The sequence below is a fragment of the Callionymus lyra genome, chromosome 1 (genome assembly GCF_982586985.1).
Source record: "Callionymus lyra chromosome 1, fCalLyr1.hap1.1, whole genome shotgun sequence".
Lineage (NCBI taxonomy): Eukaryota > Metazoa > Chordata > Actinopteri > Syngnathiformes > Callionymidae > Callionymus > Callionymus lyra.
In genome coordinates, this window is record NC_141818.1 from 55739691 (window position 1) to 55767478 (window position 27788).

The window sequence follows — 27788 nt, forward strand, 5'->3', positions numbered from 1 at the left end:
TGAATCTCATTCCTTCATTTAGTTGGACTGTTGGTGTGAAGATCAATAAAGTTTTACCTTACCTTACCTTACCTTAAGATCTCAAGAACCAACTGTTCTTTGAGTTTCAACCACAAGTTGATTTGTTCGTTGATTGACATGTGGCTGCTGTTGTCGTGTCCGCCTCCAGGGGGCGACAGAGCAACGTTTCTACTGGACACACCTTCATGTTATTTTCATTGAAGTGAAAAACGAACGTGTGAGGAAATAAATCCTGGAATCATGAGATAAAAAAGATAATTCTCACGTTAATCGAAGTTAAAATATCTATTGTTTGTTTGTGGCTAACATTTGTTTGGAGATAAACAAATATGAAACCATTAAACCTCAGTCATTCTTAACGAGATTATTTTCTTTTTAAGATAATCATTTATCGTTTAAATACTTTATGTCTCGATGGTTTGTAATATTACAGTTGTATTTTTATTTTTTTCAAGCTTCCGGTTGATATGAACGGATTTGATCGATTGTGGATCAATAGTCGCTGTGATCGCGCATGCGCAGTGAGTCCCGGCGGATCCATGAACGCTGCTGCTGCTCCTGGTCCAACAGAACCGAGACCAGGTACCGATCTTCTCACCTGAGTCTGCTTGTGTCGCGGGGGTGCCGTGACGTCACGAGGCGCCTCCGAACTCGGGTTTGTTCCCAGAAGCCTCTGTTGTGACGAAGGCCGCGGATCGTGTTGCTGCAGGAATCGAACTCCAGACCTCCAGGAACCATGAAGCCTCCCTGTCCAGGTGCTGGGCTCACCGCGGACCTGCGTGAAGACATGCGTCTGTGATCGAAGCCTGAAGGTTTGTTGTTGGATCTGCTGAGCAGAGCTAACTGTTAGCATCAGCTAGTTAGCTTCAGCACACGAGCCTCAACATGTTAGGAACATCAACTAGTGTGTTTGTCCAGTTCAAATCTGTTCAAAATCTGGTTCAAATCTGTTCAAAATCTGGTTCAAATCTGTTTCCAACGATTCTAATGTTGCATGTGATGTTTGCTTCGAAGGATTGTTTGTGAAAACATGTTTCAGTGAAACATCAACTTATTCTACAGGCTTTCATTGATCAAAACAATAATGAGTTTGTAATTAAATCCACAGAATAAATGAAATTCTTTAAAATAATGAAGAGACTAAAAACTTTAATAAGCTTTAGTCTTAACCTGATATTTATTTGTGTATTTATTTTATTTCAGGACATGTTTTTCTATTGTTTATCTTGTGTGTTTTCTATTTTCATCCTTCTATTCGGAACTAACACCACAAATATTGTTTGTTTACAACACTGAGAAAACACATTTAAGGTAAAGTAAAAACGTTATTGATTGAAATTGTTTTTTTTCCAATAGCTACAGGAAATACAGCATTTTTTCATAACATAACAGCTTTATGTTCTTATTTTATTTTGATTTATTTTTTATAATAATTTCTGTATGTATTGGCTATTGGAAAAAACAATTTCCCGAAGGAGACCTCCAGAGGGATCAATAAAGTTTTACCTTACCTTATAAAGAGAAAGAACAAGATGACACAATTTAATGATAAAGATAAAGAACATAGATACACAAAGACAAACAACAAAGACAAAGATACAAAGACTAACATAGAACATCAAGATACTTTCACTTCTGCCCCCGAACTCAGAATTGTACAATTTAATAGCCCGAGGAATGAATGAGTCCCTGAGTCTATTAGTGTTGCATCATGGGAGAAGCATTCGTGCTTCATCTGCTTCTCTGCTCACTGATGACAGTGTTCAGAGGATGAATGATTTAAAACCACTTTAATAAAAAATCACACATAAGAGGATAAAATAAAAGTAAGAAAACAAACATGTTAAAAAAAAAAAATAGTATTAAATGGTTGAATAGAAACATTTCTTTATGCTCAGATTTATTGTTTTATTTTGACCTCAAGCGTGTTTTATTTTGACCTCATGAATGTTCCATAGACGAGTTGAACCTTCTGCTGAGAAATAATTGAAAAACTAGTGTCAATAGTTGTTTCTTCAGCCAGACTCAGGTTGACATCCGTGAAGACAAAGATGTTTAGAATCTGAATGTTTGTCACCGACTGATGGTTTCAGTCCTGAGATCCTGATGGTTTCAGTCCTGAGGTCCTGATGGTTTCAGTCCTGAGGTCCTGATGGTTTCAGTCCTGAGATCCTGATGGTTTCAGTCCTGAGGTCCTGATGGTTTCAGTCCTGAGGTCCTGATGGTTTCAGTCCTGAGGTCCTGATGGTTTCAGTCCTGAGGTCCTGATGGTTTCAGTCCTGAGGTCCTGATGGTTTCAGTCCTGAGGTCCTGATGGTTTCAGTCCTGAGGTCCTGATGGTTTTCTATCTTCAAGGATGGACGTTGATTCTTGTGCGAGGACAGCCGACATGTCCGTCAGTGCTGAGGGCCTCGTGGAGATGGTTCCTCTGGAGATGTATGACTCAGCCAGAGCCAAAATAGCTGCAAACCTGCGCTGGCTGTTTGCTAAAGCTTACGGCATTGGTAAGTACCGCCGCTTGTCTTCACCGCACATGCACGACACACTCACTCTGTCGTTCCTTCGAACTCATGGCACAGTTGAAACATGTTCCTCGACATGAACGACTCTGAACGTGTCGGCGCTTGAAGATACTCATTTGTTTCTAAAGCTCAGTGACTCACTTGCTTCTGGTGGTTCTGGAGATGTTGAGCCTGAACGAGAGAATGAACGAGAGTCGCTGAGGACGGAGCTGTATTTGTTGAGATGGAAACTGCTGATCTGTCGTCCACACATGGGTTCAGAATGTTTGTCCAGAATCTTGAAAACAGGTCCATCAAGTCATGCATGAGGTGCTTGTTCTGTTAGTGATGATTCAATGATGTCCAGCTCGTGCACGAGACCTTGTGAAGATGAAGATGATGAAGGTCTTTCTTGTAAGTCGTTGTTTTAAAGATGAACCTGAACCTGATGATGAGAGGATGAATCCTGAGAATCCAGGATGTTTTCATGTTGATTCTTCTCTGGATCACCATCATCTGTTGATTCTCTTAGATTTCTCTAGTTATTGGTTTTTATTTGTATCTTCTTTATCTTCACTGAGGCCTTGTTCAAGTAATAACGTCACTCATGTTCTACTCTCATGTCGACTCATGGATCATCTTCAGAGTCGTCTGTATTTGACCTTCTTCGTCCAAAGAGACTCTTAAAAACACCTTCAAACTGCTCGTCTCTTGGACTGAAGCTCCACACAAGAAGAATTGATCAGAAGAAAATTAAGCGAGTCTTTATTTTAATCTTATTTTAGCAGAAGATCCAGAAGCTCAGTCCTGTCGGTTTCTGTGTGTGAAACTACCCTGAGGTTCACTGAGGTTCACTGAGGTTCTCTGAGGTTCACTGAGGTTCTCTGAGGTTCTCTGAGGTTCTCTTAAGGTTCTCTGAGGTTCTCTGAGGTTCTCTGAGGTTCTCTTAAGGTTCTCTTAAGGTTCTCTGAGGTTCTCTGAGGTTCACTGAGGTTCTCTGAGGTTCTCTGAGGTTCTCTGAGGTTCTCTGAGGTTCACTGAGGTTCTCTTAAGGTTCTCTGAGGTTCTCTGAGGTTCTCTTAAGGTTCTCTGAGGTTCTCTGAGGTTCACTGAGGTTCTCTTAAGGTTCTCTGAGGTTCACTGAGGTTCACTGAGGTTCTCTGAGGTTCTCTGAGGTTCACTGAGGTTCTCTTAAGGTTCTCTGAGGTTCTCTGAGGTTCTCTGAGGTTCTCTGAGGTTCACTGAGGTTCTCTTAAGGTTCTCTTAAGGTTCTCTGAGGTTCTCTGAGGTTCTCTGAGGTATTCTGAGGTTCTCTGAGGTTCTCTGAGGTATACTGAGGTTCTCTTAAGGTTCTCTGAGGTTCTCTTAAGGTTCTCCGAGGTTCTCTGAGGTTCTCTGAGGTTCACTGAGGTTCTCTGAGGTTCTCTGAGGTTCTCTTAAGGTTCTCTGAGGTTCACTGAGGTTCTCTGAGGTTCTCTGAGGTTCACTGAGGTTCACTGAGGTTCTCTTAAGGTTCTCTGAGGTTCTCTTAAGGTTCTCCGAGGTTCTCCGAGGTTCTCTGAGGTTCTCTTAAGGTTCTCTTAAGGTTCTCTGAGGTTCTCTTAAGGTTCTCTGAGGTTCTCTGAGGTTCTCTGAGGTTCTCTTAAGGTTCTCTGAGGTTCTCTGAGGTTCATCATTAGAATGTTGGTTAAAAATGCCTTTAAGTCACTGAGTGTGTGTGCTTCAGAAACTCCAGTTAAACTCCATGTTTCATATGGTGTGTGGTCAACTGTGTTGTGAGTCACGCCTTCATGTGTGTTCATGTGTGTACATGTTTGTTGTGTCTGTGTGACGTCAGTCTTGTTGTCTGACTGTCTAACAGACGCACTTGTTATTGTGTTTTTCTGGTTCATGACATTGACGTAAAGATAGTAAACGTTGTGAAGAATATGACGTGTGAGTAACTTTAATGTGTGGAATCTTCATTGAGAACTTGTTAGTGTTTGATCAGGTGCTTTGAAGAACTATTTTCTTCTTGCTCCTGTCAGAGGATCAGACGCTCGTCGAGCTTCTGTCGGGTCTTTGAAAAGGTATTTCCAGAGAATCCACGAAGTCCTGCCTCGACGTTCTTTGACGAGTGTCTGTTGTAAGAAGTATTTTTAAGAATGTTTATCCTGCAGCTCAGTGTCTAGTTTCATGCCCTTGTAAGGCCAGGAGCTCCAGATGTTCTTCCTCTGCCAAAGAAAGACTCTTGAATCCTTGTTGCTGCTGCAGGTCTAAGAAGACCTTTGACCCCAGAGACGTCCACGACGACACTAATATATATAACAATGTTTTTTTACAGTATTGATATTTAACAACACTATTAATTAAAACAAATACTAGTTACTACACTATCACAACACCAGAGTCAAGTACTGGACAATACTACACATATATACTTGTTACTACACTATCATAACACCAGAGTCAAGTACTGGACAATACTACACATATATACTTGTTACTACACTATCACAACACCAGAGTCAAGTACTGGACAATACTACACATATATACTTGTTACTACAGTATCACAACACCAGAGTCAAGTACTGGACAATACTACACATATATACTTGTTACTACAGTATCACAACACCAGAGTCAAATACTGGACAATACTACACATATATACTTGTTACTACACTATCATAACACCAGAGTCAAGTACTGGACAATACTACACATATATACTTGTTACTACAGTATCACAACACCAGAGTCAAGTACTGGACAATACTACACATATATACTTGTTACTACAGTATCACAACACCAGAGTCAAGTACTGGACAATACTACACATATATACTTGTTACTACAGTATCACAACACCAGAGTCAAGTACTGGACAATACTACACATATATACTTGTTACTACAGTATCACAACACCAGAGTCAAGTACTGGACAATACTACACATATATACTTGTTACTACAGTATCACAACATCAGAGGCAAGTACTGGACAATACTACACATATATACTTGTTACTACAGTATCACAACATCAGAGTCAAGTACTGGACAATACTACACATATATACTTGTTACTACAGTATCACAACACCAGAGTCAAGTACTGGACAATACTACACATATATACTTGTTACTACACTATCACAACACCAGAGTCAAGTACTGGACAATACTACACATATATACTTGTTACTACACTATCACTACACCAGAGTCTAGTACTGGACAATACTACACATATATACTCGTTACTACACTATCACTACACCAGAGTCAAGTACTGGACAATACTACACATATATACTTGTTACTACAGTATCACAACACCAGAGTCAAGTACTGGACAATACTACACATATATACTTGTTACTACACTATCACTACACCAGAGTCTAGTACTGGACAATACTACACATATATACTTGTTACTATAGTATCACAACACCAGAGTCAAGTACTGGACAATACTACACATATATACTTGTTACTACACTATCACTATACCAGAGTCTAGTACTGGACAATACTACACATATATACTCGTTACTACACTATCACTACACCAGAGTCAAGTACTGGACAATACTACACATATATACTTGTTACTACACTATCACAACACCCGAGTCAAGTACTGGACAATACTACACATATATACTTGTTACTACACTATCACAACACCAGAGTCAAGTACTGGACAATACTACACATATATACTCGTTACTACAGTATCACAACACCAGAGTCAAGTACTGGACAATACTACACATATATACTTGTTACTACACTATCACAACACCAGAGTGAAGTACAAGATACTCCTCGTTGATAATATCAAGTGTGTTTCCATGATTGCAGAGAATATTCCAGAAGACCTGAGGGATCCCTTCTACACCGACCAGTACGAGCAGGAGCACATCAAGCCTCCCGTCATCCACCTGCTGCTCTCCTCTGAGCTCTACTGTCGGGTCTACAGCCTGATCCTGGAGACGGAGCAGGCAGGTGGTCTTCAGTCGCACCTGTCCGTCATCCACGCCCTGCACAGGAAGGGCATCTACGTGGTGGAGAGCGACGACACTCGCGTCACCGACGAGGACCTGAGCTGTGTTCCCATCAAGATGGTGAGATGTTCAGCATGTCAGGTGTCTCAGGTGAACGTACGATGACATCATCCAGTCTCGCGTCTCCATGACGATACCTTCTGTGTGTCACTCAAAGTCTCAGTGTTTGTGACGATATGACGATAACTTAACAATAACGACAATATAATAATTAATTTTTTTTTCCTTAGCAACACACAAATGTCACCTTTTTATTCAGCACTAGAATGATTAAATAACAAAAACAAAACTAAAACACTCTATAAAAACACAACAACCTTTGAAGGAGAATTATTAAAAAAAACAATAATAAGTGAACTGACACAACACCAGAGTCAAGTACTGCACAATACTACACATATATACTTGTTACTACACTATCACAACACCCGAGTCAAGTACTGGACAATACTACACATATATACTTGTTACTACACTATCACAACACCCGAGTCAAGTACTGGACAATACTACACATATATACTTGTTACTACACTATCACAACACCAGAGTCAAGTACTGGACAATACTACACATATATACTTGTTACTACACTATCACAACACCAGAGTCAAGTACTGGTAAATACTACACATATATACTTGTTACTACACTATCACAACACCAGAGTCAAGTACTGGACAATACTACACATATATACTTGTTACTAAACTATCACAACACCAGAGTCAAGTACTGGTAAATACTACACATATATACTTGTTACTACACTATCACAACACCAGAGTCAAGTACTGGACAATACTACACATATATACTTGTTACTACACTATCACAACACCAGAGTCAAGTACTGGACAATACTACACATATATACTTGTTACTACACTATCACAACACCAGAGTCAAGTACTGGACAATACTACACATATATACTTGTTACTACACTATCATAACACCAGAGTCAAGTACTGGACAATACTACACATATATACTTGTTACTACACTATCACAACACCAGAGTCAAGTACTGGACAATACTACACATATATACTTGTTACTACACTATCACAACACCAGAGTCAAGTACTGGACAATACTACACATATATACTTGTTACTACACTATCACAACACCAGAGTCAAGTACTGGTAAATACTACACATATATACTTGTTACTACACTATCACAACACCAGAGTCAAGTACTGGACAATACTACACATATATACTTGTTACTACACTATCACAACACCAGAGTCAAGTACTGGTAAATACTACACATATATACTTGTTACTACACTATCACAACACCAGAGTCAAGTACTGGACAATACTACACATATATACTTGTTACTACACTATCACAACACCAGAGTCAAGTACTGGACAATACCAAACATATATACTTGTTACTACACTATCACAACACCAGAGTCAAGTACTGGACAATACTACACATATATACTTGTTACTACACTATCACAACACCAGAGTCAAGTACTGGACAATACTACACATATATACTTGTTACTACACTATCACAACACCAGAGTCAAGTACTGGACAATACTACACATATAAACGTGTTACTACACTATCACAACACCAGAGTCAAGTACTGGACAATACTACACATATATACTTGTTACTACACTATCACAACACCAGAGTCAAGTACTGGACAATACTAACATTTATACTTGTTACTACACTATCACAACACCAGAGTCAAGTACTGGACAATACTAACATGTATACTTGTTACTACACTATCACAACACCAGAGTCAAGTACTGGACAATACTACACATGTATACTTGTTACTACACTATCACAACACCAGAGTCAAGTACTGGACAATACTACACATATAAACTTGTTACCACACGATCATAACACCAGAGTCAAGTACTGGACAATACTACACATGTATACTTGTTACCACACGATCACAACACCAGAGTCAAGTACTGGACAATACTAACATGTATACTTGTTACTACACTATCACAACACCAGAGTCAAGTACTGGACAATACTACACATATATACTTGTTACTACACTATCACAACACCAGAGTCAAGTACTGGACAATACTACACATATATACTTGTTACTACACTATCACAACACCAGAGTCAAGTACTGGTAAATACTACACATATATACTTGTTACTACACTATCACAACACCAGAGTCAAGTACTGGACAATACTACACATATATACTTGTTACTACACTATCACAACACCAGAGTCAAGTACTGGACAATACTACACATATATACTTGTTACTACACTATCACAACACCAGAGTCAAGTACTGGACAATACTACACATATATACTTGTTACTACACTATCACAACACCAGAGTCAAGTACTGGACAATACTACACATATATACTTGTTACTACACTATCACAACACCAGAGTCAAGTACTGGACAATACTACACATATAAACTTGTTACTACACTATCACAACACCAGAGTCAAGTACTGGACAATACTACACATATATACTTGTTACTACACTATCACAACACCAGAGTCAAGTACTGGACAATACTAACATTTATACTTGTTACTACACTATCACAACACCAGAGTCAAGTACTGGACAATACTAACATGTATACTTGTTACTACACTATCACAACACCAGAGTCAAGTACTGGACAATACTACACATGTATACTTGTTACTACACTATCACAACACCAGAGTCAAGTACTGGACAATACTACACATATAAACTTGTTACCACACGATCATAACACCAGAGTCAAGTACTGGACAATACTACACATGTATACTTGTTACCACACGATCACAACACCAGAGTCAAGTACTGGACAATACTAACATGTATACTTGTTACTACACTATCACAACACCAGAGTCAAGTACTGGACAATACTAACATGTATACTTGTTACTACACTATCACAACACCAGAGTCAAGTACTGGACAATACTACACATGTATACTTGTTACTACACTATCACAACACCAGAGTCAAGTACTGGACAATACTACACATATAAACTTGTTACTACACTATCACAACACCAGAGTCAAGTACTGGACAATACTACACATGTATACTTGTTACTACACTATCATAACACCAGAGTCAAGTACTGGACAATACTACACATGTATACTTGTTACTACACTATCACAACACCAGAGTCAAGTACTGGACAATACTACACATATATACTTGTTACTACACTATCACAACACCAGAGTCAAGTACTGGACAATACTACACATGTATACTTGTTACTACACTATCACAACACCAGAGTCAAGTACTGGACAATACTACACATATATACTTGTTTTGAAGGAGAATTATTTAAAAAACAATAATAAGTGAACGAATCATTCAATATCTGCATTTTGTTCTTCACTAGTTTTGTAAATTGCAATATATAGAAAGTCTCAGTTCAGAAAGCGTTTAGTTATAAAATATCCTGTGCTCTTGAACGCACCATTGCATTCCCAATGTCATTGAACGCATCATCTGTGCCTGAGACAAGGAGGAAAGTTAATGTCATGGTGTTCTGTCCATCATTGTCTCTGAATATAAAAGATATATAAAAGTTTATTTTGTCTTTTGCTCGTCCGGAGGAGCGAGCGGTTATTTGACAGGATGTTGTGTAAACATCTGTACAACAAGGTTTTGTGTTGTTGTGTTATCGTGCAGTTTGTGTCTTTATGTTATGTTGTTGAAAGTCAGTTGGCTTCAGTCTGGAGCAGCATCTCACAACGCCTGTGAAGAACTGATGTTGTTGTTGTTGTTGACGTGACACTGATGAACTGATGTTGTTGTTGTTGATGTGACACTGATGAACTGATGTTGTTGTTGTTGATGTGACACTGATGAACTGATGTTGTTGTTGTTGATGTGACACTGATGAACTGATGTTGTTGTTGTTGACGTGACACTGATAAACTGATGTTGTTGTTGTTGACGTGACACTGATGAACTGATGTTGTTGTTGTTGATGTGACACTGATGAACTGATGTTGTTGTTGTTGATGTGACACTGATGAACTGATGTTGTTGTTGTTGACGTGACACTGATAAACTGATGTTGTTGTTGTTGACGTGACACTGATGAACTGATGTTGTTGTTGACGTGACACTGGTGAACTGATGTTGTTGTTGACGTGACACTGATGAACTGATGTTGTTGTTGACGTGACACTGATGAACTGATGTTGTTGTTGTTGACGTGACACTGATGAACTGATGTTGTTGTTGACGTGACACTGATGAACTGATGTTGTTGTTGTTGACGTGACACTGATGAACTGATGTTGTTGACGTGACACTGATGAACTGATGTTGTTGTTGTTGACGTGACACTGATGAACTGTTGTTGTTGACGTGACACTGATGAACTGATGTTGTTGACGTGACACTGATGAACTGATGTTGTTGTTGTTGATGTGACACTGATGAACTGATGTTGTTGTTGACGTGACACTGATGAACTGATGTTGTTGTTGACGTGACACTGATGAACTGATGTTGTTGTTGTTGACGTGACACTGATGAACTGATGTTGTTGTTGTTGACGTGACACTGATGAACTGATTTTGTTGTTGTTGACGTGACGCTGATGAACTGATGTTGTTGTTGTTGACGTGACACTGATGAACTGATGTTGTTGTTGTTGTTGACGTGACACTGATGAACTGATGTTGTTGTTGTTGACGTGACACTGATGAACTGATGTTGTTGTTGACGTGACACTGATGAACTGATGTTGTTGTTGTTGACGTGACACTGATGAACTGATGTTGTTGTTGTTGACGTGACACTGATGAACTGATGTTGTTGTTGTTGACGTGACACTGATGAACTGATGTTGTTGTTGACGTGACACTGATGAACTGATGTTGTTGTTGTTGACGTGACACTGATGAACTGATGTTGTTGTTGTTGACGTGACACTGATGAACTGATTTTGTTGTTGTTGACGTGACGCTGATGAACTGATGTTGTTGTTGTTGACGTGACACTGATGAACTGATGTTGTTGTTGTTGACGTGACACTGATGAACTGATGTTGTTGTTGTTGACGTGACACTGATGAACTGATGTTGTTGTTGTTGTTGTTGACGTGACACTGATGTTGTTGTTGACGTGACACTGATGAACTGATGTTGTTGTTGTTGACGTGACACTGATGAATTGATGTTGTTGTTGACGTGACACTGATGAACTGTTGTTGTTGACGTGACACTGATGAACTGATGTTGTTGACGTGACACTGATGAACTGATGTTGTTGTTGTTGACGTGACACTGATGAACTGATGTTGTTGTTGTTGTTGTTGACGTGACACTGATGAACTGATGTTGTTGTTGACGTGACACTGATGAACTGATGTTGTTGTTGACGTGACACTGATGAACTGATGTTGTTGTTGTTGACGTGACACTGATGAACTGATGTTGTTGTTGTTGACGTGACACTGATGAACTGATTTTGTTGTTGTTGACGTGACGCTGATGAACTGATGTTGTTGTTGTTGACGTGACACTGATGAACTGATGTTGTTGTTGTTGACGTGACACTGATGAACTGATGTTGTTGTTGTTGACGTGACACTGATGAACTGATGTTGTTGTTGACGTGACACTGATGAACTGATGTTGTTGTTGTTGACGTGACACTGATGAACTGATGTTGTTGTTGTTGACGTGACACTGATGAACTGATTTTGTTGTTGTTGACGTGACGCTGATGAACTGATGTTGTTGTTGTTGACGTGACACTGATGAACTGATGTTGTTGTTGTTGTTGACGTGACACTGATGAACTGATGTTGTTGTTGTTGACGTGACACTGATGAACTGATGTTGTTGTTGACGTGACACTGATGAACTGATGTTGTTGTTGTTGACGTGACACTGATGAACTGATGTTGTTGTTGTTGACGTGACACTGATGAACTGATGTTGTTGTTGTTGACGTGACACTGATGAACTGATGTTGTTGTTGACGTGACACTGATGAACTGATGTTGTTGTTGTTGACGTGACACTGATGAACTGATGTTGTTGTTGTTGACGTGACACTGATGAACTGATTTTGTTGTTGTTGACGTGACGCTGATGAACTGATGTTGTTGTTGTTGACGTGACACTGATGAACTGATGTTGTTGTTGTTGACGTGACACTGATGAACTGATGTTGTTGTTGTTGACGTGACACTGATGAACTGATGTTGTTGTTGTTGACGTGACACTGATGAACTGATGTTGTTGTTGTTGTTGTTGACGTGACACTGATGTTGTTGTTGACGTGACACTGATGAACTGATGTTGTTGTTGTTGACGTGACACTGATGAATTGATGTTGTTGTTGACGTGACACTGATGAACTGTTGTTGTTGACGTGACACTGATGAACTGATGTTGTTGACGTGACACTGATGAACTGATGTTGTTGTTGTTGACGTGACACTGATGAACTGATGTTGTTGTTGTTGTTGTTGACGTGACACTGATGAACTGATGTTGTTGTTGACGTGACACTGATGAACTGATGTTGTTGTTGACGTGACACTGATGAACTGATGTTGTTGTTGTTGACGTGACACTGATGAACTGATGTTGTTGTTGTTGACGTGACACTGATGAACTGATTTTGTTGTTGTTGACGTGACGCTGATGAACTGATGTTGTTGTTGTTGACGTGACACTGATGAACTGATGTTGTTGTTGTTGACGTGACACTGATGAACTGATGTTGTTGTTGTTGACGTGACACTGATGAACTGATGTTGTTGTTGTTGACGTGACACTGATGAACTGATGTTGTTGTTGTTGTTGTTGACGTGACACTGATGTTGTTGTTGACGTGACACTGATGAACTGATGTTGTTGTTGACGTGACACCGATGAACTGTTGTTGTTGTTGACGTGACACTGATGAACTGATGTTGTTGTTGTTGTTGTTGACGTGACACTGATGAACTGTTGTTGACGTGACACTGATGAACTGATGTTGTTGTTGTTGACGTGACACTGATGAACTGATGTTGTTGTTGTTGACGTGACACTGATGAACTGATGTTGTTGTTGTTGTTGTTGACGTGACACTGATGTTGTTGTTGACGTGACACTGATGAACTGATGTTGTTGTTGACGTGACACCGATGAACTGTTGTTGTTGTTGACGTGACACTGATGAACTGATGTTGTTGTTGTTGACGTGACACTGATGAACTGATGTTGTTGTTGTTGACGTGACACTGATGAACTGATGTTGTTGTTGACGTGACACTGATGAACTGATGTTGTTGTTGTTGTTGACGTGACACTGATGAACTGTTGTTGTTGTTGACGTGACACTGATGAACTGATGTTGTTGTTGTTGTTGTTGTTGACGTGACACTGATGAACTGTTGTTGTTGTTGACGTGACACTGATGAACTGTTGTTGTTGTTGTTGTTGTTGTTGACGTGACTCTGATGAACTGATGACTTCCTGTGCGTTTGGCTGCAACAATGTCTCAACAGTAAAACTTCACGTCTGGATACGAGAGAATTAGACGAGCATCGATGATTTATCAATGATCACATGGTTAATGTCAGATTGTCAGCTTCACCTGGCATTCCTCCTGTTACCATGGCAACCAGCTGTGCTGGTGTTAAGCATCTCTGTATGTTCTTGTGTGTGAAGAACCAGACATGAAGCTGGTGGTAAATCCATGGAACTGTGGCCAGTTCTTCTTCACCATCTTTGAAAGTTTCTCTGTCTCTTCTTTGGCTCAGCATTATTTCTTCTTCTCTGTGAGGATCACAACTGTAATGATTGTGCATGAACTTTCAACTTCTCTCTACATTCTGCTTCATGTCTGATCTCTGGGTCGTAAGATCTAGTGAAGAATTTGATCTGGTTGTTCTGATGTGTTGAAGACAGACTCTTGAATTCAAAGTTTGAGCGACGAGTTATGTTTGTGAAATATTGACTCAAAGATGAACCCAGTCGTCATGTAGAGCTTCAGAGCTGATGTCCAGGATCTTCTGAACAGAGATGGATCTATCTTCTCTGTCCCTCCGTCTCAGCAGCTTCTGATGAAATCTTGCTCATTAACTCCAAGAGTCGTTTCCATCAGTGATAGGATTAGCTTGAACTGAGACTCGAGAAACATTGACTTCCTTGAAGTGAGTCCTCTAGAACCAAGAAAAGCTGCAGATCAGTTGTGAAGAACATCCATCTCAGGGCTCTTGTCACTCTTGCTTCTCTTCCACCAGAGCGCCCACATCCCCATGATCGACGCCCTGATGATGGCCTACACGGTGGAGATGATCAGCATTGAAAAAGTGGTCACTTCGGTCAAGAAGTTCTCCACCTTCAGCGAGTCCGAGGAGCTTCCTTTTGACCTGGAGGACGCCATGGTCTTCTGGATCAACAAGGTAAACCGTGCAGACTTTTTATGCTCTTTATGTTCTTGTTCTTATTTTATTCTATTTATTTTTTATTTTTTATAAAAAAAATTGCTGTATGTATTGGCTATTGGAAAAAAACAACTTCAATAAAGTTTTACCTTACCTTACCTTAAGACGACACGTGTGAGTGAGAGCAGCTCGTGACCCTGAGTCTGCTGTCATGAGTTGGTCATCATCATGTTGACAATGAACCCGTGTTCGTGGTCAGACACATCATTGTTCTTCAGGAAGATCCTTGAGTCAACATTTAATGGAGACCAACTGGTGGAGAAAAGTGCGAATTGGGAATGAAACCTGAGATCATGAACATTTACTGACAAACCTTCATGTTTTTCCTTCACATGTTTTAAATCTGTATATACTGTCAATCATTTAACAGTTTTGTTGACATCTGCACCATAAGAGTTGACTTTGACATGTGAAAATACTTCTTGACAAGATCTGCTGAGACATTGTGGATAAACGAGTGGATTAGTTGGTAAAGTGGAGACGATCGTGTCGATGGTTCAGCAGGAAATCATTGTTGAAATGAACTGGATCCACACATGATGAAGAGCTTTATTTTGAAGGGCCACCTTTGTACTGAAGGATGTTTGGCTGACTTTGACCTTCAAACGGCAAATCATCAGTTTTCATCGACACACTTTCATTTTAATGATCTTAACTCTCGTCGCTTTTATTCTTGCACTTTGTTTTGTCACATGTTTGAAAACTTTGACATGTTTCTGCTGCCGGGTCACACGGTTCTGCCTCCAGGTCAACCTGAAGATGAGGGAAGTGAGTGACCGGGACGTCAAGGTCAAGCATCACCCGCTGGAGTCGCCGAGTCACCAGAAGGTAACGTTGTGAACGTTTGGTACATGTGTGTGTTGATTGACGGCTCTTCACTCCTGGGACCCTCTTCTTACCTTTTGTCCGTGACCTCTGACCTATTAACCTCTCTGCTCCTCGTCTGTTTCTCCTCCTCTTGCCTCTGCAATCTGGACAGTCTCCCTCCAAATGGTATTGGAAACTGGTCCCTGTAAGTCTGATGCGAGCCCCCCCCCCCAGAACCATCTCACTCTCTCCCCCCGCTTGTGTGTCGGTGTGTGACACACAATGGTGTGTGTGCGCACACTATTGTGTGTCTGTGTGTGAGCACACACTCCACACGGCTCTTCAGCTGGAGTTGTGTCGTCGAGGGGAGAAAGCTGACATTTGACTCATTTCTTCATTTTTTGAGCCGATCTTCCTGCTTTGCTTGTTGTCGTCCCGCGACGTTGTTGTTGTAACATTTCAGGCTGTGAGTCCGAGTGTGTTTGTGAGTCTCTGGCACTGACCTCCTCGCACTGCTTCGTCACCTCACACTGTTTCCTGCACTCTACACAAGCATGTGTCTGGACACCACAGACGAGGTGGACGTGGATCAGATGAAGATCCTTCGTCTTGAACGAGTGTCTCGTTTGTTGTTTGATTTATTTTAAATATGCAGCAAACACAGCTGCTCGTACCTCAGTCGTGTTTTCTTACTGACGCCAACCATACGCTTCATATAGTGCAATAATTATATCATTACATTTCTTCAACTTAATTCATCCTTCAGTCAGAAGTATCTGTTAATAGTATCTGTTAATCCTCTCAAAGACTCATTTTCCTTCTTGATGTTTTGTGTATTTTCTTCATGTGTGACACACACTCTATTCTTGCTTCTTCCACCTGCTCTCCGTTTCTCAGCGCGTTTCTTATAACAAACAAATGTGTGGAAGTCGAGAGTATTTGCTGGACGTACAGGAGAACAAACGTACAGGTTTTCAGGAGAAGTACTGAATACTTTGTGTGGTCAGTCGTACACGACAGTAGTCGACATGAATGATGATGTTCGTGAAAAGAAACCTGTGATGAGACACGTTTCATTTCATCAGCAGGTTTTTACACGCTTCGTGTTTTTAAGTTGCCAAGATGACACTTTTCTCTTCTTCCTGTCTTTTCTGTTTCAACTCCTGGAGCTTCGTTGGTTCACTGATGCCTTCAAAGCTGCTCGTGTTCTGCTGGATTCTTGATAGAGTTCTGACTTGTTGCTCGTCCTCAGAGAACCTTAGACTTCAAAGTGTGTGTGTTTAAGTGTGTATGTGTGCGTGTGTTGTTGTGATGCGACTGTTGTATCATCAGTGTGTGTGTGTGTGTGTGTGTTGTTGTGATGTGTGACTCTATTGTATCATCAGTGTGTGTTTGTATAAAACTCTTTAAATTGAAATATTGACATTAGAAAAGGATCTTAAGCTCCGCCCACTAAAATCACTTTGTTGTTCTGGAGATTAAATCTTGTTGACCATAACCACACCCACTCTGCTGTGACTGGTCAAGCATGGAGGTTCGTCACCGCACGTCATCAACCCCGGAAGTATCCACCTCCAAGGGACTCATTGTATAAACAAAGTGTGATTACAGCTGGAGGAGTGAAGCCATTTATTACGTCATAATGGACTCTCGTAACCTCTCGTTCGTCCAGATTTCAGAGCAACTTTATAAAGTAATGAGTTTAAAGAGAAGTTACTGCTGTCTTGAAGAACATTCACTACATGACACCAGAGTTGATACTAGTTGATGTTTAATGACACCAGAGTTGATACTAGTTGATGTTTAATGACACCAGAGTTGATACTAGTTGATGTTTAATGACACCAGAGTCGATACTAGTTGATGTTTAATGACACCAGAGTTGATACTAGTTGATGTTTAATGACACCAGAGTCGATACTAGTTGATGTTTAATGACACCAGAGTTGATACTAGTTGATGTTTAATGACACCAGAGTTGATACTAGTTGATGTTTAATGACACCAGAGTTGATACTAGTTGATGTTTAATGACACCAGAGTTGATACTAGTTGATGTTTAATGACACCAGAGTCGATACTAGTTGATGTTTAATGACACCAGAGTCGATACTAGTTGATGTTTAATGACACCAGAGTTGATACATTTGTATTTGTAGCTTTAGTCTCTCGGTTCTTTCTCTCCTCACTAGAGGCTCATTCACTCCCTCTTGTGGTCAGGTACGGTACCGCCGGGAGCATGGGTCGGGTCGTCAGCTGCCCTTCTTCCCTCTGCTGGAAGACCTGAGCAGGGACGTCTGTGATGGAGCTGCTCTGCTCACTGTCGTCCACTTCTACTGCTCTGACCTCATGAAGCTGGAAGGTAATCATTGTGTCATCAGTCCTTGTGTTGACTTTGTAACAGTTTCCTGTCAGTGTCAGTGAGACCTTCATAGATCTGTGATAGTTGTGTCTGGATCTGATGGTCCTGCTTGATCCATCATCTGATGGTCCTGCTTGATCCATCATCTGATGGTCCTGCTTGATCCATCCTCTGATGGTCCTGCTTGATCCATCAGACATTTGCCTGAAGAAAGTCCAGTCCATCGCCGACAGTCTGTACAACATCCAACTGCTCCGAGAGTTTTCCAACCGCTACCTTCAGAAGAGTTTCTACCTGACGACAGAAGACGTGCTGTACTCGCCGCTCGTGCTGAAGGTATGGACTTGTGGTCGAACCGATCAATACCTTCTGTGTTCACGCGTCTGATGTTCGTCTCCAGCACAACCTGATGGTGTTCATCGCCGAACTCTTCTGGTGGTTCGAGACGGTCAAGCCAGAGTTTGTCCGGCCCAGAGACCTCCACGAGCTCAAAGATGGTAACTCTCAGATCTGAAGCTGATGTTGTTCTTCACACGACGACTTGTTCCTCTGAACGTTCCTCTGCACAGCTCGCTCTGCTCAGCCCAGAAGTTCTCATCCATCTGTGCCCATCTCTAACGCCACCAAGCGCAGCTTCTTGACTCATGACGGCCAGAGCAGCCCAGAAGTGTGTAACAGGTACTTCCTTCACGCCGAAGACTCTGATTCTCTGTGAGTGTTTCACTTTTTTCTTCTTCTTCTTCTTCTTCTTCCACTTGTTTCTCCCCGAGCATCAGTGTTTCTTCTGACTGTCCTGCCGTGTTCTAACTTAAACTGTACTGTGAACCAAAGTTATCTTTAGATCAGAGACACTTGTTTCTACTGAAGAACTTCTCTCACGTGTCATATTTAGCAGATATTGATCCTCATGAATGTTTGAAGAGTTTGTTCTGATCCATGAGTGATGATTGACAGTCGATCTGAAGTCTTTTGAACAGAACAATCTTTGATTATCTTTCTTCTGTCAAAGACGTTTCTACATTTGTATATTGACGTTCTTTCACATGTGGACCTGCAGTAAAGGGGGTCCCCCCTTCAGCCCCTCACACCCACTGCTGCCCCTCAGACAGAAGCAACAGAACCAACACGGTGACGACGGAGCAGGTCAGAGGAATCTTTGGACTTTCTCTCTCTGTCCAGTTGCTACTTTTTCCAAAACCTTTTTCCTGTTTAGGTTCGAGAAATCGCTCCAATTCCTTGAGTCAGATGGAAGGTCATCCTCGGGGGTCGGTGGTGGCCTGGCCCGAGAAGAGGCAGAGGTAGGAACGTCGAGACGAATGAATCAAGATGATCTGGACTCGATCTCTGCTGTGTCTCTTCTTCAGACCCGTGTCCACCTTGAGTCCCTTCATGCTTCACTCACACACCGACGGCGACGCCGACGTGGTCTCGGGCGACAGCGTCAGCCTGGCCCGGTCCATCAGTAAGGACAGCCTGGCGTCCACCATGACCAACGCCACGCCCAAACACCAGACGCCGCTGCTGCGCAAGGTCAACGGACACTCTCTGATGTCCGCGTCCACCGCCGAGGACGAGGACGAGACGTTACTGACGGTGACCAGAACCGACAGAACCTTTGTCTCCAAACCATCCAAAGTGGACTCAGTAGATTCAAGATCTGAAGCGACCGGTTTTTACTTGGAACCTTTGGTTCCCGCCACGTTAAAGCCTGCGAAAGAAAAGTCCGTGTGTCTCAACAAGGAGGAGGAAAGTGGCGAAGGCGCCCGGGCGTCCAGCCGAGGGTCTTTAGGCCGCGGGGACGGTTCGGCCTCGACTCTGAACAGAACCTTCTCACCGTCTGGAGAGCAGCCCGGTTGCTCGAGCAAACCTGCACCGACGCAGGTGGGTTTCAGACCCATCGAGTCCAGTGTCCAAGACCCGTCTGGAGGTTTCTACCTTCAATCAGACCCAGAAGCCAAGTCCAGCCCCTGCCTGGACCCTGAGTTGGAGGAGGATTTAGACGAAGCTTCGAGCACCAAAGGTCATCATCATCACGTGGATGACGAGGAGGAGTCGGCCAAACTAAAAGAAGACATGAACGTGAAGGAGCACGAGGACAAAGACGTGAACGGGTGCAGTGGACGCTCCAGTCCCTGTCTCAGCTCGTACTCGCAGGCCAGCAGCGTCGCCAGCAGCGTCGCCAGCAGCAGCGTCCGCATGACCTCCTTCGCCGAGCGCAAAGCTCAGCAGCAGCGCTTCGGAAGCAACCACGACCTGCGCTCCAGCGCCTCCAGCTCCCAGAGAACCACGCCGGACGGGTCCGAGAGCAGTGGACCCTGGAGGTTCAAGAGAGACCAAAGTCCTTCTTCTTCTCTCGAAGGGTGCAACCGTACGGGCGACAACGTCCTGGCCTCGGAGATCGTCCAGCTCCGCATGCAGCTGGAAGAGAAACGTCGCGCCATCGAGCACCAGAAGAAGAAGATGGAAGTCATCTCTGCGCGGCAGCGACAGAAACTGGGCAAAGCGGCGTTTCTGCACATCGTGAAGCGAGGCGGCAGGAGCGACGCTTTGAGAGCTGAACCCTCCAAAGATCAGGTCAACGGCGAGAAGAGGACGTCCAGTAGAGACGATCCGTGTGTGGAGGCCCTCAGAGGAGAGACGCAGGGGACCCCCGGGCCCGGCGCCGTAGAAGCAGAGAAGGAAGGTGTTGGATCAGGATTCTTCTTAGACGAAGAGTTGGACCTGAACGAGTGCAATCGCTCCATCGAGAGGCTCAGCGTGGACTTCAGTCGGATCCAGGAGCAGATGAAGCAGCTGTCGGTCCAGCAGGAGATGCTGATGAAGCAGCCTCCTCCGGGCGTCAAAGACTCCAAGGGTTATTTCGTGGACCACTCCAGTGCACCCCCCACCAGGAAACCTCCCAAGCTGAGCTCCGGCCGCAGTTCCAGGTCCAAACCATCCGAGCTGAAGATCAGCAAAGAGCAGAACCGCCATGTCTCCAAGACTCCCACGGAGACACACCTGAGACAGCCAGGGGGGGGCAGGTCCCCCAGAACCGAGCCGCCCGACACGCCCGGTTCAAGATCCACAACCGCGGGCCAGAGTCGCAGCGGAAGCTTCAGGCTTCACGACGACGCCAACATGAGGCTGCCGACCCGAGTGGACCTGAGCGCCGTCGCGAGTCCAGAACCGTCTTTAAACGAGTCCGAGCCCGGTTCTTCAGAACTGCCGGGTCACGTGAAGATGAGCTCGGAGGAGGCTCAGAGAAGGGCGCACCTGATCGAGGTGGACCTGTCCGAGCTGAGGGCACCAGAGGACCAGGACGTGGAAGACACGACGACCGAGGACGGCGAGCAGAAGTCTGTCCTGGGCTTCTTCTTCAAGGTCAGTGTGAGGTCGACCTTCTTCTTCAAGGTCAGTGTGAGGTTGAGCTTCTTCTTCAAGGTCAGTGTGAGGTTGAGCTTCTTCTTCAAGGTCAGTGTGAGGTCGACCTTCTTCTTCAAGGTCAGTGTGAGGTCGACCTTCTTCTTCAAGGTCAGTGTGAGGTCGACCTTCTTCATCAAGGTCAGTGTGAGGTTGAGCTTCTTCTTCAAGGTCAGTGTGAGGTCGACCTTCTTCTTCAAGGTCAGTGTGAGGTTGAGCTTCTTCTTCAAGGTCAGTGTGAGGTCGACCTTCTTCTTCAAGGTCAGTGTGAGGTTGAGCTTCTTCTTCAAGGTCAGTGTGAGGTTGAGCTTCTTCTTCAAGGTCAGTGTGAGGTCGACCTTCTTCAAGGTCAGTGTGAGGTTGAGCTTTTTCTTCAAGGTCAGTGTGAGGTCGACCTTCTTCCTCAAGGTCAGTGTGAGGTTGAGCTTCTTTTTTCAAGGTCAGTGTGAGGTTGAGCTTCTTCTTCAAGGTCAGAGTGAGGTTGAGCTTCTTCTTCAAGGTCAGTGTGAGGTTCAGCGTTCGTAGTCATCAGACAAAAGCGTATTGTTGTAGAACCAATAGGTATCAGATTATCGCCGATCAATCACTTTATTGACTGTATTTTCACACAATAAGGTCCTTTTTTTTTATTCTCAATGTATTAATTCTGTTTTAATCGTGACCTTGAACTGATTTTACGTTGAACGAGGTATTTTGAGGATGATTCGCTGCAGCACGAGTCACTGTAGACGTTCACTTCAACTATGACTCCAGTCTTTTCTCACAAACATTGATTTATTCATTCTATTCGAGCTCAGACTCACAGAGTTAACATGAAGTCCATCTATGATCACGTGACGCTTCAGACCAACATGACGAACAGATCTGTGAACGTCTGTAAACATCAAAGATCTTTGGATTCACTTCCTGGTATCAAAGCGTGTTTCAACACTTAGGTTAGGTTAGTTAGGTTAGTTAGGTTAGTTTAGGTAGAACTTTATTGATCCTCAGGAGGTTCCTGAGGCTCTGGTTGTCCCTGTGGCTGCAGGACGAGCAGAAGGCTGAGGACGAGCTGGCCAAGAAGAGGGCGGCGTTCCTGCTGAAGCAGCAGAAGAAAGCTGAGGAGGCTCGAGTCCGGAAGCAGCAGCTGGAGGCGGAGTCTGAGCTGAAGCGAGAAGAGACCAGGTGAGCTGTGACTCCTCACCTGTGCTCCTGCTCACCTGTGCTCCTCCTCACCTGTGCTCCTCCTCACCTGTCTCTCCTCCTCACCTGTGCTCCTCCTTACCTGTGCTCCTGCTCACCTGTGCTCCTACTCACCTGTCTCTCCTCCTCACCTGTGCTCCTCCTCACCTGTGCTCCTCCTCACCTGTCTCTCCTCCTCACCTGTGCTCCTCCTTACCTGTGCTCCTGCTCACCTGTGCTCCTACTCACCTGTCTCTCCTCCTCACCTGTGCTCCTCCTCACCTGTGCTCCTCCTCACCTGTCTCTCCTCCTCACCTGTGCTCCTCCTTACCTGTGCTCCTGCTCACCTGTGCTCCTACTCACCTGTCTCTCCTCCTCACCTGTGCTCCTCCTCACCTCTGCTCCTCCTCACCTGTGCTCCTCCTCACCTGTGCTCCTCCTCACCTGTGCTCCTCCTCACCTGTGCTCCTGCTCACCTCTGCTCCTGCTCACCTGTGCTCCTCCTCACCTGTGCTCCTCCTCACCTGTCTCTCCTCCTCACCTGTGCTCCTCCTCACCTGTCTCTCCTCCTCACCTGTGCTCCTCCTCACCTGTGCTCCTGCTTACCTGTGCTCCTCCTCACCTGCGCTCCTCCTCACCTCTGCTCCTCCTCACCTGTGCTCCTCCTCACCTGTGCTCCTCCTCACCTGTCTCTCCTCCTCACCTGTGCTCCTCCTCACCTGTGCTCCTCCTCACCTGTGCTCCTGCTCACCTCTGCTCCTCCTCACCTGTGCTCCTGCTCACCTGTGCTCCTCCTCACCTGTGCTCCTGCTCACCTGTGCTCCTCCTCACCTGTCTCTCCTCCTCACCTGTGCTCCTCCTTACCTGTGCTCCTGCTCACCTCTGCTCCTGCTCACCTGTGCTCCTCCTCACCTGTGCTCCTCCTCACCTGTGCTCCTGCTCACCTGTGCTCCTCCTAGACGGAAAGCCGAGGAGGATCGCCTGCGTAAGGAGGAGGAGAAGACGCGCAGGGAGCTCATCAAGCAGGGCTACATGAGGAGGAAGGAGCAGGAGAAGTTCGAGGAGCAGGTTCTCCCCAAACCGAAGACCCCCAAACCCAAACACAAACACAAACCGAGGCCCGTCTTCCGAGAGGAACCTTCAAGCGACAACTTCTCCAAGTGCCCGTCCACACGTAAGACCGTTCCTCCATGTCCTTGACCTTCTTAAAGGTCGTGCGGGGTCACAGCAGGGGGTCCAGAAATGGACTTTCAACAATTGTGTTGCTTCGGGTCGGCTGAGAATTGAACTCACAACTACTCTGTGGTGCTAGCTACACAACTGTACACACACAACTACACAACTGATCCATAGTTCATCAGATGTGACTATGATGACGAAGGTTTAAACACTAACATGACATCAAGTGTTTCTCTGATCGTTTCACTGAAATAAGACGTTCACGTCACTGAGGAACAGAATGAAACCTTCGATGTTTCACAGCAGACGACTTGAGCGACGCTCAGTCGGGGTCCAACCTGTCTCTGGCCTCAGGAGCCACCAACGAGGCCGACAGCGTCAACTCAGGAGGAGGATCGCAGCGGTCAGTGGACGACTCACATCCTGACACCAGTTCAGAGGGTTTTCAAAAGCGTTGTCTTCTTCTCGTCCACGTCAGGTGCGACTCGGTCGAGTCCTTCCCCGGGAGCCGGGGTCGAGCTGCAGAGAGAGACTGGGACAACGGGTCCACGGCGTCCTCCATCACCTCCATGGCGGAGTACACGGGTCGGTGTCGTTGTCACCGCCTCCTGAGAGCATGTCTTCTTCATCTTCTTCATCCTCTTCATCTTCTTCATCTCCAGGTCCCAAACTCTTCAAGGAACCAAGTGCCAAGTCCAACAAGCCAATCATACACAACGCCGTCGCCCACTGCTGTCTGGCCGGGAAGGTCAACGAGCCGCAGAAGAACCAGATCCTAGAGGTCAGTGCGCGATCCTGTCGGGACACGACGCAGAAGTTGATTCACGAGACTTGATCGACTCAAACTAGATCTTCTACCTGTCGTTGTATAAATGTTCAATAATGTTGACCCGTCATCATCTGCTGCTGATCTTCAAGTTAAATTCATGAAACCTGTCGTTGTGAGTCGTGTCGTGTCGTGTCTTCACAGAACCTGCTCAGATTAGACCAGGGGTGTCCAACTGTTCCACAGTGGGTTGAGGTTCTTGTTCCAACCAATCAAGAGATTGGACACATTTTCACCATCAGGTGTCTTCGGAGTGTTATCAGTTGACAGTTAACCTGATTAAACTGGTTCAACTGTGCTGGATCAGGTGGAACAAAAACCTGCACCCACTGCCACTCTTTGAGGAACACCTTGAGAAACACTTTGAGGAACATGTTGAGGAACACTTTGAGGAACATGTTGAGGAACACTTTGAGGAACATGTTGAGGAACACTTTGAGGAACATGTTGAGGAACACTTTGAGGAACGCCTTGAGAAACACTTTGAGGAACATGTTGAGGAACACCTTGAGGAACACCTTGAGGAACACTTTGAGGAACATGTTGAGGAACACCTTGAGGAACACCTTGAGAAACACTTTGAGGAACACCTTGAGAAACACTTTGAGGAACACCTTGAGAAACACTTTGAGGAACATGTTGAGGAACACTTTGAGGAACATGTTGAGGAACACTTTGAGAAACATTTTGAGGAACATGTTGAGGAACACCTTGAGGAACACCTTGAGAAACACTTTGAGGAACACCTTGAGAAACACTTTGAGGAACATGTTGAGGAACACTTTGAGGAACATGTTGAGGAACACTTTGAGAAACATTTTGAGGAACATGTTGAGGAACACCTTGAGGAACACCTTGAGAAACACTTTGAGGAACACCTTGAGAAACACTTTGAGGAACACTTTGAGGAACACCTTGAGAAACACTTTGAGGAACACCTTGAGAAACACTTTGAGGAACATTTTGAGGAACACTTTGGACGCCCCTGGATTAGACACTTTGAAAGAAAATTGCCAAATATTTGAAAAGGCTTCAGAATTTTGTTGTGATTTCCTGAATTGAAGAGAACCTCGAACGACATCTTCAAAGCAACATTTTGAAAAGTTCTGCGACTGTGGATTGTTTGGTTTGAATCCATCTGATGATGTATCTTTGAAGGTTTCCATCGATTCTTTTGTTTACGTCTCAGATGAAAGTGTTTTGGTTTCACCACTAGATGGTGCTCGTGCTCAAAGTTTATTTATGATCACATGATGAAGAACAAACTGTATTAAATGACATGAAACATGAAGTAACTCGTGTGACCTTCACGCAGGAGCTGGAGAAGTGCGAGTCCAACCACTTCATGATCCTCTTCAGGGACGGCGGCTGCCAGTTCCGGGCGCTTTACTCCTACTTCCCCGACACGGAGGAGATCCAGAAGCTGACGGGCACCGGCCCCAAGGCCATCAGCAAGAAGATGATCGACAAGCTGTACAAGTACAACTCGGACCGAAAACAGTTCACGGTCATCCCGGCCAAGACGGTGTCGGTCAGCGTTGACGCCCTGACCATCCACAACCAGCTGTGGCAGGTCAAGAGGGGCGCGGCGCCCAAGAAGAACGGGAAGTAGACCTTTCCTCTGGACCTCCTCCTCTGGACCTCCTCCTCTGGGCTACTCTCTTCAGTGCAGCACACCTGCTCAGGGGTTGCTCAGAGACGTCGAGGTGGAGCAGGCCAGGTGAGGCCAGGTGAGGACAGGTGTGTGTTCTCTTCTGGTTGAAGGAGCTTCTTCATCCTGGTTCGTACGAAGAACGTCGAGCATGAATGTTGAGTATTTATTAGTCGATCACTGCAGCAACAATCTTTGGTTCATCGTCACGATCTGTTGCCGGTGATTTGACCGCGAGTTTCCAGAGACGCCTTCATGTCGTTCATGATGTTCATGTCGTTCATGATGTTCATGATGTTCATGACGTTCATGACTTTCATGACGTTCATGTCCTTCATGACGTTCATGTCCTTCATGTCCTTCATGTCCTTCATGTCGTTCATGATGTTCATGTCGTTCATGATGTTCATGATGTTCATGACGTTCATGACTTTCATGACGTTCATGTCCTTCATGACGTTCATGACTTTCATGATGTTCATGTCCTTCATGACGTTCATGTCCTTCATGTCCTTCATGTCCTTCATGACTTTCATGTCCTTCATGTCCTTCATGTCCTTCATGACTTTCATGTCCTTCATGTCCTTCATGACTTTCATGTCCTTCATGTCCTTCATGTCGTTCATGTCCTTCATGTCCTTCATGACTTTCATGTCCTTCATATCCTTCATGTCCTTCATGACGTTCATGACGTTCATGACTTTCATGACGTTCATGTCCTTCATGACGTTCATGACTTTCATGATGTTCATGTCCTTCATGACGTTCATGTCCTTCATGTCCTTCATGACTTTCATGTCCTTCATGTCCTTCATGTCCTTCATGACTTTCATGTCGTTCATGTCGTTCACCAGATGTTTTCTTAGGGGATTTTTGTGTCAAAACTGGGATGTTTCGTGTGTTTTTGTTGCACGTGGATCTGTACACACACACACACACACGCACACACACACACACACACACACACACACACACACACACACACACACACACACACACACACACACACACACACACACACACACGCACACGCACACACACCCGTCCGACAACATCGCGCCACATTTCTTGTCTTGAAGGTCCAGAGACGAGTGTCGCACGAGCACTTTACTTTCTCCACGTCCAGGATTTTAACCTTTTACTCACGAGTTGAAACGGTTGCTGGTTTGAATCTGCTGCTGCCTTGACTCGTGTGACTCAAAGATTGTAGTCACACCTTCTCTCGTCACCGCCTTCGTCTCATGCTCGTCTATTTATTTTCAAATGGAAGCACTGAAGCAGAAAACATTTTCAAGATGATAAAAGTCACGTTTATTTTCAAAA

The 27788-nt window shown here is 44.1% G+C and overlaps 2 protein-coding genes across 8 annotated transcripts in view; one reads left to right on the forward strand and one right to left on the reverse strand.

The window, feature by feature from the left end:
- Positions 1-18996, reverse strand: part of ghra (growth hormone receptor a) — a 191421-nt gene extending 172425 nt beyond the window's left edge. The window contains exon 1 of the mRNA XM_087779121.1: positions 18971-18996. The gene's annotated coding sequence lies outside the window, so the exon portion shown is untranslated. The remainder of the gene's footprint in view (positions 1-18970) is intronic.
- On the forward strand, positions 558-27788 carry camsap1b (calmodulin regulated spectrin-associated protein 1b). Of its 7 annotated transcripts, XM_087779063.1 has the most exons (20): positions 585-603; positions 689-833; positions 2377-2525; positions 6382-6644; positions 14874-15035; positions 15825-15905; positions 16057-16089; positions 18105-18246; positions 18443-18582; positions 18647-18743; positions 18816-18957; positions 19304-19389; positions 19460-19544; positions 19611-21609; positions 22676-22812; positions 23769-23983; positions 24292-24391; positions 24467-24573; positions 24651-24769; positions 26130-27788. In XM_087779063.1, exons 3-20 carry the CDS (start codon positions 2378-2380, stop codon positions 26424-26426), a joined length of 4353 nt encoding a protein of 1450 aa, XP_087635189.1. In that variant the 5' UTR covers positions 585-603; positions 689-833; position 2377; the 3' UTR covers positions 26427-27788. The 7 variants fall into 7 exon arrangements, with proteins under 7 accessions (XP_087635184.1, XP_087635195.1, XP_087635202.1 ...); XM_087779058.1 differs by having other exon boundaries at positions 558-833; XM_087779069.1 differs by having other exon boundaries at positions 558-833; positions 24295-24391.

Bases quoted from the DNA above. Each gene is read 5' to 3' on its own strand.
- camsap1b (XM_087779058.1), top strand. From the start codon at position 2,378: ATGGACGTTGATTCTTGTGCGAGGACAGCCGACATGTCCGTCAGTGCT. The intron at 16,090-18,104 runs GTAAGTCTGATG...TCTTGTGGTCAG, and splicing joins GGTATTGGAAACTGGTCCCT to GTACGGTACCGCCGGGAGCA. The intron at 18,583-18,646 runs GTATGGACTTGT...GTTCGTCTCCAG, and splicing joins ACTCGCCGCTCGTGCTGAAG to CACAACCTGATGGTGTTCAT.